This window comes from Elephas maximus, chromosome 26 (genome assembly GCF_024166365.1).
Source record: "Elephas maximus indicus isolate mEleMax1 chromosome 26, mEleMax1 primary haplotype, whole genome shotgun sequence".
Classification (NCBI taxonomy): domain Eukaryota; kingdom Metazoa; phylum Chordata; class Mammalia; order Proboscidea; family Elephantidae; genus Elephas; species Elephas maximus.
In genome coordinates, this window is record NC_064844.1 from 45,010,351 (window position 1) to 45,027,749 (window position 17,399).

General features: G+C 39.0%; 1 protein-coding gene across 9 annotated transcripts in view; it reads right to left on the minus strand.

The window, feature by feature from the left end:
* The window catches only part of CEP63 (centrosomal protein 63), a 131,026-nt gene that overhangs the window by 43,531 nt on the left and 70,096 nt on the right, over positions 1 to 17,399 (minus strand). For all 9 annotated transcript variants that reach the window (XR_007515519.1, XM_049870313.1, XM_049870310.1 and 6 more), the window contains one exon: positions 248 to 343. Coding sequence is in view for 8 of the 9 variants with exons in the window: in XM_049870313.1 (XP_049726270.1) it covers positions 248 to 343 (96 nt within the window). In the remaining variant the exon portion in view is untranslated. The remainder of the gene's footprint in view (positions 1 to 247; positions 344 to 17,399) is intronic.

Genomic DNA, 17,399 nt, shown 5'->3' on the forward strand with positions numbered 1-17,399 from the left:
AATTAGCTCTATTTCTTTCAGGTACTCAATCAAGAAACACATTTGAGAATCCCTGTTCCAGATAGCATCTAACATATAATTAGCAAAATTCTTTGTCTGGACTTAACAGAAAAATATATTTTCACTCCTGAACCTCCCAAGGACTATGTATTCCCCACTTTATGAAGAAGAAAATGGCTCATTAACAAAATTCTCAAAGGGTTAAAGAGACAGAATTACAAAACATATAACAGAATTAAAATCTCACTTCTTCATGTAGTTTCATTAACTCTTGCTTATACCCCACGGCCATTTCTTGCTTGACTTTTTCATGTTCTTCTACCTGCTGACGCAATATTCCAACCTAAAAGCAGATAAATGGTAGCATTTTTCATTATTTGCATTGAAGCAATATCCCTGAAACACAAAAATAGGAAATGACCTTTGAACTTATCCATAAACACAAGCTCTCATATACAGTAATAGCCCACTCCTCAGGAAGTCAATTATCTAGTTACTTTAATAATTCGTAACACTGCCAAAAAAAAGGAAAGAGGTGGGAACTTGCTCTCACCGTCTGATTTGTTCTCCTAAACCATTTTCATCAAATACCTCATGAAAGAAGTGAAAGGTTTTAAGAACCTTGGAAACTAAGAAGACAACGAAAATCTACCAGATTTCAAGAATAATTTCAATAAATCAAAGTGCAGAATAGTAATGCCAGACAAAGACAATAGGAGGTTTGTACCCGCTTTGCCATTTACCTTACTTTAGGGAAACCAGCCTCACTCATAAGAGTAAGAAAGTTATCCTAACCTTTTTTTCAATGGTTTCTTATCAGCCACAGCTACTTCATACCTAGCCCTCACCTCATTCAATATTTCTCTACACCTCTTGATAACAAGTTAGAACTCCATTCATTAATAATAAGCAGGGGCCAGAAATGAAGAACAGGGAACAGGAGGCAGGTATCTCAACCACAACAAATAATGCAATTTGTGGGTGGGGCCAAGATGGCAGAGTACTCAGACACTTCCTGTGGTCCCTCTAACAATAAAGACCTGAAAAAACGAATGAATCAATTATATATGACAGTTGAGGAGATCTGAACATCAAAGGCAAAGTTGAGGAATCAGACTGAGCGGGGGGGAGAAGGTGGTTCAGAAGCAGCAGGTAGTTGCCAGACCTGACCTGGCAGGAACTGGCCCCCTGCAAGCCAGCACTGACTGCCACCAGCAGTGAGGCAAGCAGTGGCATTTAGGACACATTTTCACATCAGGAGAGGCCAAGCAGCAAAGGGCCTATTCATAAGTGGCACTCAATCGGCAAAAGATAAGTATATGCGTCTAATCTACCACGCAGATCAAAAAGTACCCCTTTGGGAAAAACCTCCCTCCCATTAACCGGACTCCTCACCACTCTGCACCAGGTCCCAAGCCAGCTTCAGTGATAGCCACATTCTCTGGGCCAGAAGTAGGACCCATTGCACTCCCTGAGCCAGTCTCCTGGCCTTGGGGAGGGAACAAATTAATAAACAGGGAAAAAATAATCTGCTGGCTCCCCTATGCCAAAACTCAGGGCAGAAACAGCTTCTTTGCCTAGGCATAGGCAAGAGAGATCCATGGACTCTGAATGCCTTTCACCCCTGCACAGACTTGTCTGGGCCCATTTCAAAAGCATAGGTCCTCATCAGCACAGTACAACAGGGTACATACCTGAGGTCTAACTTCAACAGTTTCAGCTCTAGGGTGGACAGGTAGGTTTGTGACATTTGACACTGCTCTGCCTATTAAGTAGGGTCCCCACCTACCCATATCAGGGGCCTGAGGACTGCTGGCTCTGCCCATGCCACCTAGCCACACACGACAGGGGTCCAAGAATAAGTGCTGCCTCCCAGTCTGCAGAGCCAACAGCACTGGGTGCCCATACTCTGGCTACAAAACCCATCCACCTATACACTCTAGGGAACAGGGACATGCTTTTCTCACAGACACTCCAGGGAGGCGGTCAGCTTCCTGCTATGCTCAGCACATGACCCCCTACTGTAGACAGATATCTGTGCCTACACCAATCACCCCTGCTTGTCTAGGACTGTAGGTGAGAGCCTGCACCACACACTTGGTGACCAACCACCTGGACCTGAGCTGAATCCACACAAGAAAAGCAAATGGACTCCTGGGCTGACATACCTAGTAACAGCACTCACCACCTGATGACAGGATGTTACAGCTTCAAAGGTGCCATTAATCAAACTAGCTCACTCAAGTAACCTATTTGAGCATACCAAAACGAAGAAGCTAGGACACAGTAAGCAAACACGAAATAAATAAATACAATAACTTACTGATGGCTCAGAGACAACAGTCATTATCAAATCACATAAAGAGGAAGACCATGACGGCTTCAGCAAACTTCCAAAACAAAGAATCAAGGAATCTTCCAGATGAAGATAACTTCCTGGAATTACTGGAGGTAGCATACAAAAGATTAATATACAGAACTCTTCAAGAAATCAGGAAGGAGATCAGGCAAAATGCAGAACAAGCCAAGCAGCACAGAGACAAAGCAACAGAGGAACTTAAGAAGATTAGAGAAGAGCATAATGACAAATTTAATAGGCTGCAAGAATCCATAGAGAGACAGCAAACAGAAATCGAGAAGATTGACAATAAAATTTCAGAATTACACAACTCAACAGGAAGTCATGGGAGCAGAACTGAGGCAATGAAAATCAGAATTAGTGAGATTGAAGAAAAAGCACTTGATGCCAACTTTTTTGAGAAAAACTCAAATTAAAGAATTGAAAAAAAATGAGAAAACCCTAAGAATTCTGTGGGGCTCAATCAAGTGGAATAACCTACAAGTAATTGGAGTACCAGAACAGGGAGGGACAACAAAAAATACAGAGAGAATTGTTGAAGATTTGTTGGCAGAAAACTTCCCTGATATCGCGGAAAATGAGAAGCTACCTATCCAAAATGCTCACTGAACCCCACACAGGGTACATCCCCCCCCCCAAAAGCCACCAAAACATATTATTATCAACTTGCCAAAACCAAAGATACAGAGAATACTTTAAGAGTGGCTAGGGATAAACAAAAAGTCATCTACAAAGGAGAGTCAATAAGACTAAGCTCAGTCTACTCACCAGAAACCGTGCAGTCAAGAGGGCAATAGGATGACATATATAAAACCTGCCAGTCAAGAATTATATACCCAGCAAAACTGTCACTCAAGTATGACGGCAAAATTAAGGCATTTCCAGATACACAGAATTTTAGAAATTTACAAAAATCAAACCAAAATTACAAGGAATACTCAAGAGAGTCCTCCAGTTAGAAAATCAAAAATATCAGATAACAACATGAGACTAGAACATGGGACAGAGCAACTAGATATAAATCCAGATACTGAAATCACAAAAATGTACCAAAGCTAAAATGCTCAAAACAGGGAAATAGAGACATCATTATATAAAAGACGACAACGTTAAAACAATAAAATAAAAAATAAAAATAAAAAGAGGGACTAAAATATGTAGTCATACATCTTTCATATACAGAGGAAGTCAAGGTGATAGAGAAATAAAAGATTGGGTTAAACTTAGAAAAATAGGGAGAAATATTAAGGTAACCACAAAGGAAATTAACAATCCTACACACCAAAATAAAAAACAAGAAAAACAGTAAAGGCTGAGCAAATACAAAATCAACAACAATAAAAGAGAGGAAAAGAAAACATACAAAGAAAAACAACTCAACACAGAAAATTATGTGGAACAAAGAAACTGTCAACAACAAACACACAAAAAAGACGTCAAACTGACAGCACTAAACTCATAAAAAAAAAAAAAAAAACTCATACCTATCAATAATTACGCCAAATGTCAATAGGCTAAATGCACCAATAAAGAGACAGTGAGTGGCAGAATGGATAAAAAACACGATCTGTCTATATGCTGCCTGCAAGAGACACACCTTAGACTTAAAGACACAAACAAACTAAAACCTGAAGGATGGAAAAAAATATTTCAAGCAAACAACGATGCAAAAGGAACAAGAGCAGCTATATTAATTATATTAATTTCTGACAAAATAAGACTTTTTAAAGTAAAATCCACCACAAAGGATAAGGAAGGATGCTATATAACGATTAAAGTGTCAATACTTCAGGAGGACATAACCATAATAAATATGTACACACCCAAATACATAAAACAAATGCTAACGGCATTGAAAAGAGAAATAGACAGCTCCACAATAATATTAGGAAACTTCAACACACCACTTTCGACGGAGGACAGAACATCCAGAAAGAAGCTCAATAAAGACACGGATGATCTAAATGCCACAATCAACCAACTCATCTCACAGACATACACAGAACACTCCACCCAAAAGCAGCCAAGTATACTTTCTTTTCCAACACACATGGAACACTCTCCAGAATAGACGATATATTGCGCCATAAAGCAAGCCTTAACAGAATCCAAAACACTGAAATATTACAAAGTATCATTTCTGACCATAAAGCCATAACAGTAGAAATAAATAACAGAAAAGGCAAGGAAAAAAAAAAATCAAATACATGGAAACTCAACACCTTGCTCAAAAAGCACTGGGTTATATAGAAGAAATTAAGGACAGAATAAAGAAATTCATAGAATCAAATGAGAATGAAAACATGTCCTACCAGAACCTTTGGAAAACAGCAAAAGCAGTGTCAGAGGTCAACTTATAGCAATAAATGCACACATCCAAAAAGAAGAAAGGGCCAAAATCAAAGAATTAACCCTACAACTCGAATAAATAAAAAGAGAACGGCCTGACAGGGATCACAATAGAGGGTCCCAGACAGAGCTGGAGGAAAATTTAGAACAAAATTCTAACTCACAAAGTCCAGACTTAATGGTCTGAAAGATACTGGAGAAACCCCGAGAGTATGGCCCCCCAGACACCCTTTTAGCTCAGTAATGAAGTCAGGTTTGAGGTTCACACTTCAGCCAAAGATCAGACAGGCCCATAAAATAAAACAACACTAAAGGGGCACAGCAGCCAAGGGGCAAGGGATTAGAAGGCAGAAGGGAACAGGAAAGCTGGTAAAATGGAACCCAAGGTCAAGAAGGTAGAGTGAAGTTTCCGGGATAAAATGAATGCTTCAAAGGTCAGCGGAGCAAGGGCGGGGGTTTGGGGACCATGGTTTGAAAGACTTCTATGTCAATTGGCAAAATAATTCTATTATGAAAACATTCTGCATCCCACTTTGAAATGTGGCGTCTGGGGTCTTAAAGGCTAACAAGCGGCCATCTAAGATGCATCAATTGGTCTCAACCCACCTGGAGCAAAGGAAAATGAAGAACACCAATGTCACACGACAACTAGGAGCCCAAGAGACAGAAAGGGCCACACGAACCAGAGACCTACATCATCCTGAGACCAGAAGAACTAGTTGGTGCCCGGCCACAATCAGTGACTGCCCTGACAGGGAGCACAACAGGGAACTCCTGAGGGAACAGGAGATCAGTGGAATGCAGACCCCAAATTCTCACAAAAAGACCATACTTAATGGTCTGACTGAGACTAGAGGAATCCTGGCGGCCATGCTCCCCAGACCTTCTGTCGGCACAGGACAGGAACCATCCCCGAAGACAACTCATCAGACATGAAAGGGACTGGTCAGCGGGTGGGAGAGAGATGCTGATGAAGAGTGAGCTAATTATATCAGGTGGACACTTGAGAGTCTGTTGGCAGCTCTTGTCTGGAGGGGGGATGGGAGGATAGAGAGAGAGGGAAGCTGGCAAAATTGTCACGAAAGGAGAGACTGAAAGGGCTGACTCAATAGGGGAAGAGCAGGTGGGAGTAGGGAGTAAGATGTATGCAAACTTATATGTGACAGACTGATTGGATTTGTAAACGTTCACTTGAAGCTTAATAAAAGTTAATAAAAAAAAAAGGAAGGTAGAGTGTTGACATATTGTGGGGTTGTTAACCAATGTCATAAAACAATACGTGTATTAACTGTTCAATGAGAAACTAGTTTGTTTCATAAAGCTTCAACTAAAGTACGATAATAAATAAATAAATGAAAGAGCAGCAAAAGAAGCCCTAGGGCACCAGGAGAAAGCAAATAATAAAAATTAGAGCCAAATTAAGTGAAATACAGAACAGAAAAACAATTGAAAGAGTTAACAAGACCAAAAGCTAGTTCTTCGAAAGGATCAACAAAATCAATAAGCCACTGGCCAAACTGACCAAAAAAAAAAAAAAATCAGGAGAGGAGCAAATAATCCAAATAAGAAAGGAGATGGGCGATGTCACAGCACACTCAACTGAAATTAAAAGAATCATAACAGAATACTATGAAAAACTGTAGTCTAACAAATTTGAAAACCTAGAAGAAATGGATGAATTCCTAGAAACACACTACCTACCTAAACTAACACAGAGGTAAAAAACCTAAACACAGAGATAGAACAACTAAATAAATCTGTAACAAAAGAAGAGGCTGAAAAGGTAATTTTTAAAAAGGCAACAAAAAAAAGCCCTGGCAGCTTTACCGGAAAATTCTGCTAATTTTCACAGAAGAGTTAACACCACTATTACTAAAGGTATTTCAGAGCATAGAAATGGATGGAATACTCCCAAATTCATTCTACGAAACCAGCATATCCTGATACCAAAACTAGGTAAAGACACCACAAAAAAAGAAAATTTAGACCAACATCCCTCATGAACTTAGATGCAAAAATCCTCAACAAATTTCCAGCCAATAGAATTCAACAACATACAAAAAAAATATTTCACCATGATCAAGTGGGATTCATACCAGGAATACAGGGATGGTTCAACATTGGAAAAACAATCAATGTAATCCATCACATAAATAAAACAGAAGACAAGAACCACAAGATCTTATCGATTGACGCAGAAAAGGTATTTGACGAAGTCCAACACCCATTCATGATAAAAACTCTCAGCAAAATAGGAATAGAAGGGAAATTCTCAACAGAAAAAAGGGTATTTATACAAACCAAAAGCCAACATCAACCTAAACGGAGACAGTCTGAAAGCATTCCCACTGAAAACTGGAGCCAGACAAGGATGCCCTTTATCACCACTTTTATTCAACATTGTGCTGGAGGTCCTAGCCAGAGCAATTAGGCTAGAAAGAGAAATAAAGGGCATCCAAGTTGGTAAGGAAGAAGTATCTCTATCTGCAGATAAAATGATCTCATACACAGAAAACCTGAAAGAATTCACAAGAAAACTACTGGAACAAATAAAAGAGTTCAGCAAAGTATAAGGATACAAGACAAACATACAAAAATCAGTTGGATTCTTCTACACTAACAAAGACAACATCAAAAAGGAAATGACCAAATCAATACCATTTACAATAGCCCCCAAGAAGATAAAATACCTAGGAATAAATCTAACCGGAGACATAAAAGACCTATACAAAGAAAACTACAAGATACTACTGCAAGAAACCAAAAGAGATCTACATATGTGGAAAAATATACCTTGCTCATGGATAGGAAGACTCACATTATGAAAATGCCTATTCTACTCAAAGCAATCTATAGAAAGAATGCAATTCTGATCCAAATTCCAATGGCATTTTTTAATTAGACAGAGAAACAAATCACCAACTTCAGCTGGAAGGGCAAGAGGCCCCAGATAAGGAAAGCATTACTGAAAAAGAAGGAAAAAAAAAAATGGGAGGGCTCACACTACCTGATTTTAGAACCTGTTATACTGCCACAAGGAAACCCTGGTAGCTTAGTGGTTAAGTGCTACATCTGCTAACCAAAGGGTTGGCAGTTCAAATCTGCCAGGCGCTCCTTGGAAACTCTATGGGGCAATTCTACTCTGTCCTATAGGGTTGCTATGAGTCAGAATCGACTCGACAGCACTGGGTTTGGTTTTTTTTTTCATACCGCCACAGTAGTCAGAACAGCCTGGTACTTGTACAACAATAGATACACAGACCAAGGGAACAGAATTGAGAATCCAGACATAAATTCATCCACTTATGAGCAGCTGGTATTTGACAAAGGCCCAAGTCTGTGAATCAGGGAAAGGAAGTCTCTTTAACAAATGGTGCTGGCATTACTGGATATCCATCTACAAAAAGATGAAACCTCACACCGTGCACAAAAACTAACTCCAAATGGATCAAAGACCTAAATATAAAATCTAAAATGATAAAGATCATGGAAGAAAATATAGGAGCAATGCTCAGAGCCCTAATACATGCATCAACAGTTTATGAAACATTACTAACAATGCACAAACATCAGAAGAGAAACTAGATAACTGGGAGCTCCTAAAAATCGAAGACTTATGCTCATCCAAAGACTTCACCAAAAGGGTAAAAAGACAATCTACAGACTGGGAAAAAATTTTTGGCTACGACAAATCTGATCAGCGTCTAATCTCTAAAATCTGTAAGATACTGGAAAACCTCAACAACAAAAAGACAAATAACCCAATTAAAAAATGGGCAAAGGATATGAACATGCACTTCACCAAAAAAGACATTCAGGCAGCTACCAGATACATGAGGAAATGCTCACAATCATTAGCCACCAGACAAATGTAATTAAAACTAAAATGAGACACCATCTCACCCCAACAAGGCTAGCATTAATCCAAAATACACGAAATAATAAATGCTGGAGAGGTTGTGGAAAGTCTGGAATACTTATACACTGCTGGTGGGAATGTAAAATGGTACAACCACTTTGGAAATAGATTTGGCGCTTTCTTAAAACTTAAAATACAACTACAATACGATCCAGCAATCCCACTCCTTGGAATATATCCTACAGAAATAAGAGCCCTCACATGAACAGATACACACACCCATGTTCACTGCAGCACTGTTCACAATAGCAAAAATGTGGAAACAACCTAGGTGCCCATCGACGGTCAAACAGATAAACAAATTATGGTATATTCACACAATGGAGTACTACGCAATGATAAAGAACAAGAGTGAATCTGTGAAACATCTCATAACATGGATGAATCTGGAAGGCATTATGCTGAGTCAAATTAGTCACAGAAGGACAAATATTGTATGAGACCACTATTATAAGAACTCAAGAAAAAGGTTTAAACACCAAAGAAAACATTCTTTGATGGTTACCAGGGTGGGGAGGGAGGGAGAGGGGTATTTACTAATTAGATAGTAGAAAAGAATTATTTTAGAAGAAGGGAAGGACAACACACAATATAGGGGAAGTCAGCACAACTGGACTAAACCAAAAGCTAAGAAGGTTCCTGAATACAACCAAACACTTTAAGGAACAGAGTAGCAGGGGCAGGGGTCTGGGGACCATGGTTTCAGGGGATATCTAGGTCAAATGGCATGACAAAGTTTATTAGGAAAACGTTCTGCATCCCACTTTGGTGAGAGGCATCTGGGGTCTTAAAAGCTAGCAAGTGGCCATCTAAGATGCATCAACTGGTCCCAACCCACCTGGAACAAAGAAGAATGAAGAACACCAAAGACACAAGGGAAATATTAGCCCCAGAGACAAAAGGGCCACATGAACCAGAGACTCCATCAGCCTGAGACCAGAAGAACTAGATGGTGCCCAGCTACCAACAATGACTGCCCTGACAGGGAACATAACAGAGAGTCCCTGATGGAGCAGGAGAATAGTGGGGTGCAGAACTCAAATTCTAGTAAAAAGACCAGACTTAATGGTCTCACTGAGACTGGAAGGATCCCAAAGGACATGGCCCTCGGACTCTCTGTAAACCCAAAACTAAAACCATTCCCAAAGCGAACTCTTCAGACAAAGATTAGACTGGACAATAAGACATAAAATGATATTGGTGAATAGTTTGCTTCTTAGCTCAAGTAGACACATGAGACTAAGTGGGCAGCTCCTGTCTGGAGGCAAGATGAGAAGGCAGAGGCGGACAGGAGCTTGTTGAGTGGACATTGGAAATATAGGGTGGAGAGGAGGAGTGTGCTGTCACATTATAGGGAGAGCAACTAGGGTCACATAACAATGTGTGTATAAGTTTTTGTATAAGAAACATACATATAGTCTACCATGCTGGGAATGACAACCTGAAGAGGAATGGTATTACATTCATCGTCAAAAAAAACCTTTCAAGATCTATTCTGAAGTACGACGCTGTCAGTGACAGGATAATATCCATATACCTACAAGGAAGACCAGTTAATACAACTATTATTCAAATTTACGTACCAACCACTAGGGCCAAAGATGAAGAAATAGAAGATTTTTATCAGCCACTGAAGTCTGATATTGATCGAACATGCAATCAAGATGCATTGATAATTACTGGTGATTGGAATGCAAAAGATGGAAACAAAGAAGAAGGATTGGTAGTTGGAAAATATGGCCTTGGTGACAGAAACAATGCTGGAGATTGAATGATAGAATTTTGCAAGACCAACGACTTCTTCATTGCAAATACCATCTTTCACCAACATAAACAGCGACTATATACCTGGACCTCACCAGATGGAACACACAGAAATTAAATTGACTACATCTGTGGAAAGAGACAATGGAAAAGCTCAATATCATCAACAAGAACAAGGCCAGGGGCCAACTGTGGAACAGACCATCAATTGCTCATATGCAAGTTCAAGCTGAAACGGAAGAAAATCAGAGCAAGTCCACGAGAGCCAAAATATGACCTTCAGTATATCCCACCTGAATTTAGAGACCATCTGAAAAATAGATTTGATGCATTGAACACTAGTGGCCGAAGACCAGACGAGTTGTGGAATGACATCAAGGACATCATCCATGAAGAAAGCAAGAGGTCACTGAAAAGACAGGAAAGAAAGAAAAGACCAAGATGGATGTCAGAGGAGACCCTGAAACTTGCTCTTGAATGTCAAGCAGCTAAAGCAAAAGGAAGAATTGATGAAGTAAAAGAACTGAACAGAAGATTTCAAAGGACGTCATGAGAAGACAAAGTAAAGTATTATAATGACATGTGCAATGAGCTGGAGATGGAAAACCAAAAGGGAAGAACACACTTCGCGTTTCTCAAGCTGAAAGAACTGAAGCAAGAATCCAAGCCTCGAGTTGCAACAGTGAAGGATTCTATGGGGAAAATATTAAACGACGCAGGAAGCATCAAAAGAAGATGGAAGGAATACACAGAGTCATTATACCAAAAAGAATTAGTCGATGTTCAACCATTTCAAGAGGGGGCATATGATCAGGAACCGATGGTACTGAAGGAATAAATCCAAGCTGCTCTGAACGCATTGGCAATAAACAAGGCTCCAGGAATTGATGGAATATCAATTGAGATGTTTCAACAAACAGATGCAGCGCTGGAGGTGCTCACTCGTCTATGCCAAGAAATATGGAAGACAGCTTCCTGGCCAACTGACTGGAAGAGATCCATATTTATGCCTATTCCCAAGACAGGTGATCCAACCGAATGCAGAAATTATAGAACAATATCATTGGTATCACACGCAAGCAAAATTTTGCTGAAGATCATTCAAAAGCGGCTGCAGCAGTATATCGACAAGGAGCTGCCAGAAATTCAGGCCAGTTTCAAAAGAGGACGTGGAACCACTGCTGATGTCAGATGGATACTAGCTGAAAGCAGAGAATACCAGAAGGATGTTTACCTGTGTTTTATTGACCGTGCAAAGGCATTCGACTGTGTGGATCATAGCAAATTATGGATAACACTGCGAAGAATGGGAATTCCAGAACACATAATTGTGCTCGTGAGAAACCTTTACATAGATCAAGAGGCAGTTGTTCAGATAGAACAAAGGGATGCTGATTGGTTTAAAGTCAGGAAAGGTGTGCGTCAGGGTTGTATTCTTTCACCCAACCTACTCAATCTGTATGCTGAGCAAATAATCTGAGATGGTGGACTATATGAAGAAGAACGTGGCATCAGGACTGAAGGAAGACTCATTAACAACCTGCGTTATGCAGATGACAAAACCTTGCTTGCTGAAAGTGAAGAGGACTTGAAGCACTTACTAATGAAGATCAAAGACCACAGCCTTCAGTATGGGTTGCACCTCAACATAAAGAAAACAAAAATCCTCATAGCAACATCATGATAAATGGAGAAAAGATTGAAGTTGTCAAGGATTTCATCTTATTTATATCCACAATCAACAGCCACAGAAGCAGCAGTCAAGAAATCAAAAGATGCATTGCACTGGGTAAATCTGCTGCAAAGGACCTCTTTAAAGTGTTGAAGAGCAAAGATGTCACCTAGAAGACTAAGTGTTCCTGACCCAAGCCATTGTATTTTCAATTACATCATATGCATGTGAAAGCTGGACAATGAATAAGGAAGACCGAAGAAGAATTGATGCCTTTGAATTGTGGTGCTGGCGAAGAATATTGAATATACTATGGACTGCCAAAAGAATGAATAAATCTGTCCCGGAAGAAGTACAACCAGAATGCTCCTTAGAAGCAAGGATGGCGACACTGTGTCTTACATACTTTGGACATGTTGTCAGGATGGATCAGTCCCTGGAGAAGGACATCATGCTTGGCAGAGTACAGGGTCAGCATAAAAGAGGAAGACCCTCAATGAGGTGGATTGACACAGTGGCTGCAACAGTGAGCTCAAGCATAACAACGATTGTAAGGATGGCTCAGGACTGGGCAGTGTTTCGTTCTGTTGTGCATAGGGTCGCTATGAGTCGGAACTGACTCGACAGCACCTAACAACAACATGAGAAACAGACTTGAATTATAAATTTTCACTTAAAGCACAATAAAAACATATATATATACATGTATATATAAAACTTAAAATACAAAAAAATGGAATTTAATAAAAATACTGGTAGGGTTTTTTTTTTTTAATTGAAAAAATGATTCTGAAGTTTAAACTAGAAGAATGGATAAATATAGTCAAAAAAACTGGAAAGATAAAACTCTAATTTTAAAAAAATATTTAAGTCAACATACAAGATCAGTTGTGTTTCTATACACCTACAACGAACAATCTAAAAAGGAAATTAAGAAAATAATTCAATTTACAATAGCATCTAAAAGAATAAATAACTAAGAATAAATTTAACCAAGAAGGTGAAAGACTTGTACACTGAACATGACAAAACACTGCTGAAAGAAATTAAAGATCTAAACAAATGGAAAGATATCGTGTATTGGTGGATAGGAAAACTTAACACTGTTAAATACTACCTACAGGGATATACGGAGCCCTGGTGGCACAGCGGCTAAGAGCTCAGCTGCTAACCAAAATGTCAGCAGTTGGAATCTACCAGCTCCTCTTTAGAAACGCTACGGGGCGGTTCTCCTCTGTCCTATAAGGTGTATGAGTCGGAACTCACTTGAGAGTAACAAGTTTGGTTTGGTTTTGGTTTAGAGGGATACACAGATTCAATCCAACCTCTAACAAAATTCCTATAGCCTTCTTTGCAGAAATAAAAAAACCAATCCCCAAAATTCACATGGAATTGCAAGAGGCCCCCAAATAGCCAAAACAATCTGGAAAAAGAGTAACAAAGTTGGAGGACTCACACTTCCCAACTTTAAAACTTACTATACAACTACAGTAGTCAATGTGGCAAAGGTATAAGGACAGAAATATAAACCAATGGATACAATTCAGAATCCAGAAATAGAACCATTCATCTATGGCCAACTGATTTTTAACAAGAGTGCCAAGTTCATTCAACGGGGAAAGAACAGTCTCTTCAATAAATGGTACTGGGAAAACTGGATATTCACATGCAAAAGAATAAAGTCAGATCCCACATCACTCCATACATAAAAATTAACTCAAAACAGATCAAAAACCCATTGCCGTTGACTCGATTCTGACATGCAGCAACCCTATGAATCAATGACCTAAATATAAGAACTAAAACCATAAAAGTTTTAGAAGATAAGGGTAAATCTTCATGACCTTGGATTTGTCAATGGATTCTTAGACATAACACCAAAAGCACGAGCAACGAAAGAAAAAATTGATAAACTGGACTGAATCAAAATTAAAAATTTTTGCCCATCAAAGGACATTACTAAACGAAAAGAAAACCCACAGAATGGGAGAAAATATTTGCAAATCATGTATAAGATAATGGTTTTGTATCCAGAATATATAAAAAACTTCTACAACTCAACAACGAAAAGACAAAACAAAAAAACTGGCAAAAGATTTGAAGACATCCACCAAAGAAGATATACAAATGGCCAGTAAGCACAGGAAAAGATATTCAAGGTTAATTAAAAAAAAAAAAAACTAAATAGGGAAATGCAAATCAAAACTACAACGAGATATATGGAAACCCTGATGGTGGGCATAGAGGTTAAGAGCTACAGCTACTAACCAAAAGGTCGGCAGGTCAAACCCACCAGGGGCTCTTTGGAATCCCTATGGGGCAGTTCTACTCTGTCCTATAAGGTGGCTATGAGTAGGAATTGACTCGATGGCAACGGGTTTGGCATTTTTTGTTTTTAGGGTGCATATTATCAAAAAGCTGATAATAAGTGTTAATGAGGCTATGGAGAAATCAGAACCCTCATGCACTGCTGGTGAGAATGAAAAATAGTGTAGCCACTGTGAAAAAGTTTGGAGGTCCCTCAGAAAGTTAAACATAGAATTATCATATGACCCAGCAATTCCCACTCCTAGGTATATCCCCAAAAGAAATGAAAGGAGAGCACACCAATGTTCATAGCAGCATTAATTCATAACAGTTGGTGGAAAAACCCCAAGTATCCATCAAAAAACGAACAGATGATCAAGATGCAGAATATGCATATGATAGAAAAGTACTCAATCATAAAGAGAAAGGAAGTTCTGATAAAACATGCAAAAAACAAATGGATAAGCCTTGAAAACACGCTAGGTAAAGTAAGTCTGATATCAATATAGCTACACAAACACACACACAAACCCAAACAAAACCACTGCTGTCAAGTTGATTCTGATTCATGGCAACTCCACGTATTACAGTGTAGAAGTGCTCCATGAGATTTTCTTGGCAATAAAGTCCGTCCCCAAAGAGTAAAAAATATTCTGGTAAAGCTATTCTGAAAAAACACTAAGAGAGATGATGTAGAAAATTCACCCTACCAGAAAATAAACCTCATTAACACTAAAGAGGAGAAATGAGAGCTTCAGGTTTCAATGAACTATATTACTTATTTCTATGCTACGTTGATTAAGTCACTGATCAGTAAACAGAAGAGAGAATTTAACTATTAACGAAGACGACATCTAGTTCACGAACACCTAGTTTTTCCTACTACAGGAGTTGTAGAGTCAAAATAACAAGAAAGTGAAAACATTATGGATGTTAATAGATGTGTTTCGGGATTGTCCCTCAAACGAATAGGAATTTGGGGAGTCCAGCCCCTTCGCTGCTTGAAGGCTGCCCTGGGAGAGTGTCAACTTCCCCAGACTTCCAGGTTTCACCTAAACCATTTTCCAAAACTCCAGAAAGAGAAGCCAAAGTACAGTGGGATGCTAGCAGTGTGCAGTGAGCTGTCTACAACGTAGTGAAACCTGTGAGAGCCGGGGCTAAACGGGACTGCCTTATTCTTCTGTGTCTGGCAAGTTTTCTGCCCTTGACAGGATGCAGTCTTATTGCTTTTCTATCACTCGTTTTAGTGGAAAATATTTGCGTTTTCCTTCTCTGACAGCTTTCCACCTTACATAGGTTTTGGCTTTCGCAGATTTTATTGTATCTAAAATGAAATTAGGGGGCCAAGGCAATGTGATACAGGACACAAAGAATGTCTGCTACAGTTACATATTCTGAAACTTTGTATTTCATCACTATGACACATAATGCTCTTTGCTTCAGGTATTTTTTTCTGCTATGAACAGAACGACAGTCTTTGTATTTAAAGTGTTTGCATGCTATATTCTTTTATTTTCAACCTTGCTGTATCTTTATAAACACCATATAAAAAAAATTCTAACCCCCTGCCATCAAGTCAATTATGACTCACACTGACCTTTCCATTAGCAGCCCAGCGCTTTTAACCACTACATCACTAGGGCTCCTTCCTAAAGAGTAACCTACCCATATTTGCAAACGGCAAGCTACAGGAAAAGTGGCTTCACAGAAAAAAAAGAAAATGGATAGATGAGCTGGATATGTCTGAACATGAAGAAGACTTACACTTGCGTCAGAGAATTTAGGAAGAATCAATGCTAGGTACATAAAAAAAGGCAAATAAAAATCAGATAGTAATTAATTTTGAGACAACAAAAAGTTGTACAAGAAATAAGTTTGATCATAGTTACATTATCTGACTCAACTGTGAGAAATATTTAACATCTTATGATATACAATCCTGGCAGAATGAGGGAATGAAAATTGTATGTAAGAGGGAAAAGCCCTCATGTTTCACAGTAGCAAGGCTTTAGGTAATACCTAAAATTAAAAATCAAGAAATACAACATGTTATTTAGAAATTTGGAGTGAATATCAAAACAATCAGTTAACAACTGAAATTATTGCTTCAGAGAAGCAAGAACCCTAGGTTCAGAGGGGTGGGGCAGATGACTACTGTTTTTCCTTATAAGCCTTGGAGAACTACTTTTCTTTACTCTATGTTATAAGCATAAACACTGAACATGAAGAAAATGTTTAATTTCATTTATATACAGGGTCTGGCTCATAGTAGGCACTCAAATCTTTTTCAAAAAAGGAGGAGGAAAAAGAGGTTAAATGCTTAGAGTGAAGGAGTGGTATTAGGTAGAGAAATCAGAGTCAAGGTTTGAAACTGTCAGTATGGATAACAGAAGAAAGCTAAATAACTGGTACATTTACACACAATTTATAGTTTTCAAAGTTGCTTCTTGCACAACTTTTCCATGATAAGACGCAGTGCTGATTTACATTCCAACACAAGCTCTTTGTCTCATCGCAGATCAGTCACGTGAACAGCACTGTTTGGAGCCCTGGTGGCTAAGTGGTTAAAGTGCTCAGCTGCTAACCAAAAAAAAGGTCAGCGGTTAGAATCCACCAGCGGCTCCACAGGAGAAAGATGCAGCAGTCTGCTTCTGTAAAGATCACAGCCTTGGAAACGCTATAGGACAGTTCTACTCAGGGGGTTTGGTTTGACGTTTTTGGTTGTTTGTTTACACTAGAGGGCTGACTGCTTCTAGGCCTTCCCCCTTCAAATGACAAAAGCTTAAAACCTTATTTCCTAGTTCTTATATCACGTATTGCTCAAAGTAGATTATGAACATGTTATAAACCTCACTGGAATGAAATGTTTTAATGCAACACAATTTCACAAACACTGTGGAATAGGTTTCCATTACCAGCGTTTGGTAAAAGTACATTATTTCTAGAAACATAATCAACTTTTCAGCAGCCCAACCAATGAAGCAGCAAATTGATCAGACAGCTGCAATTCTAAAGTTCTTATGTGTCCC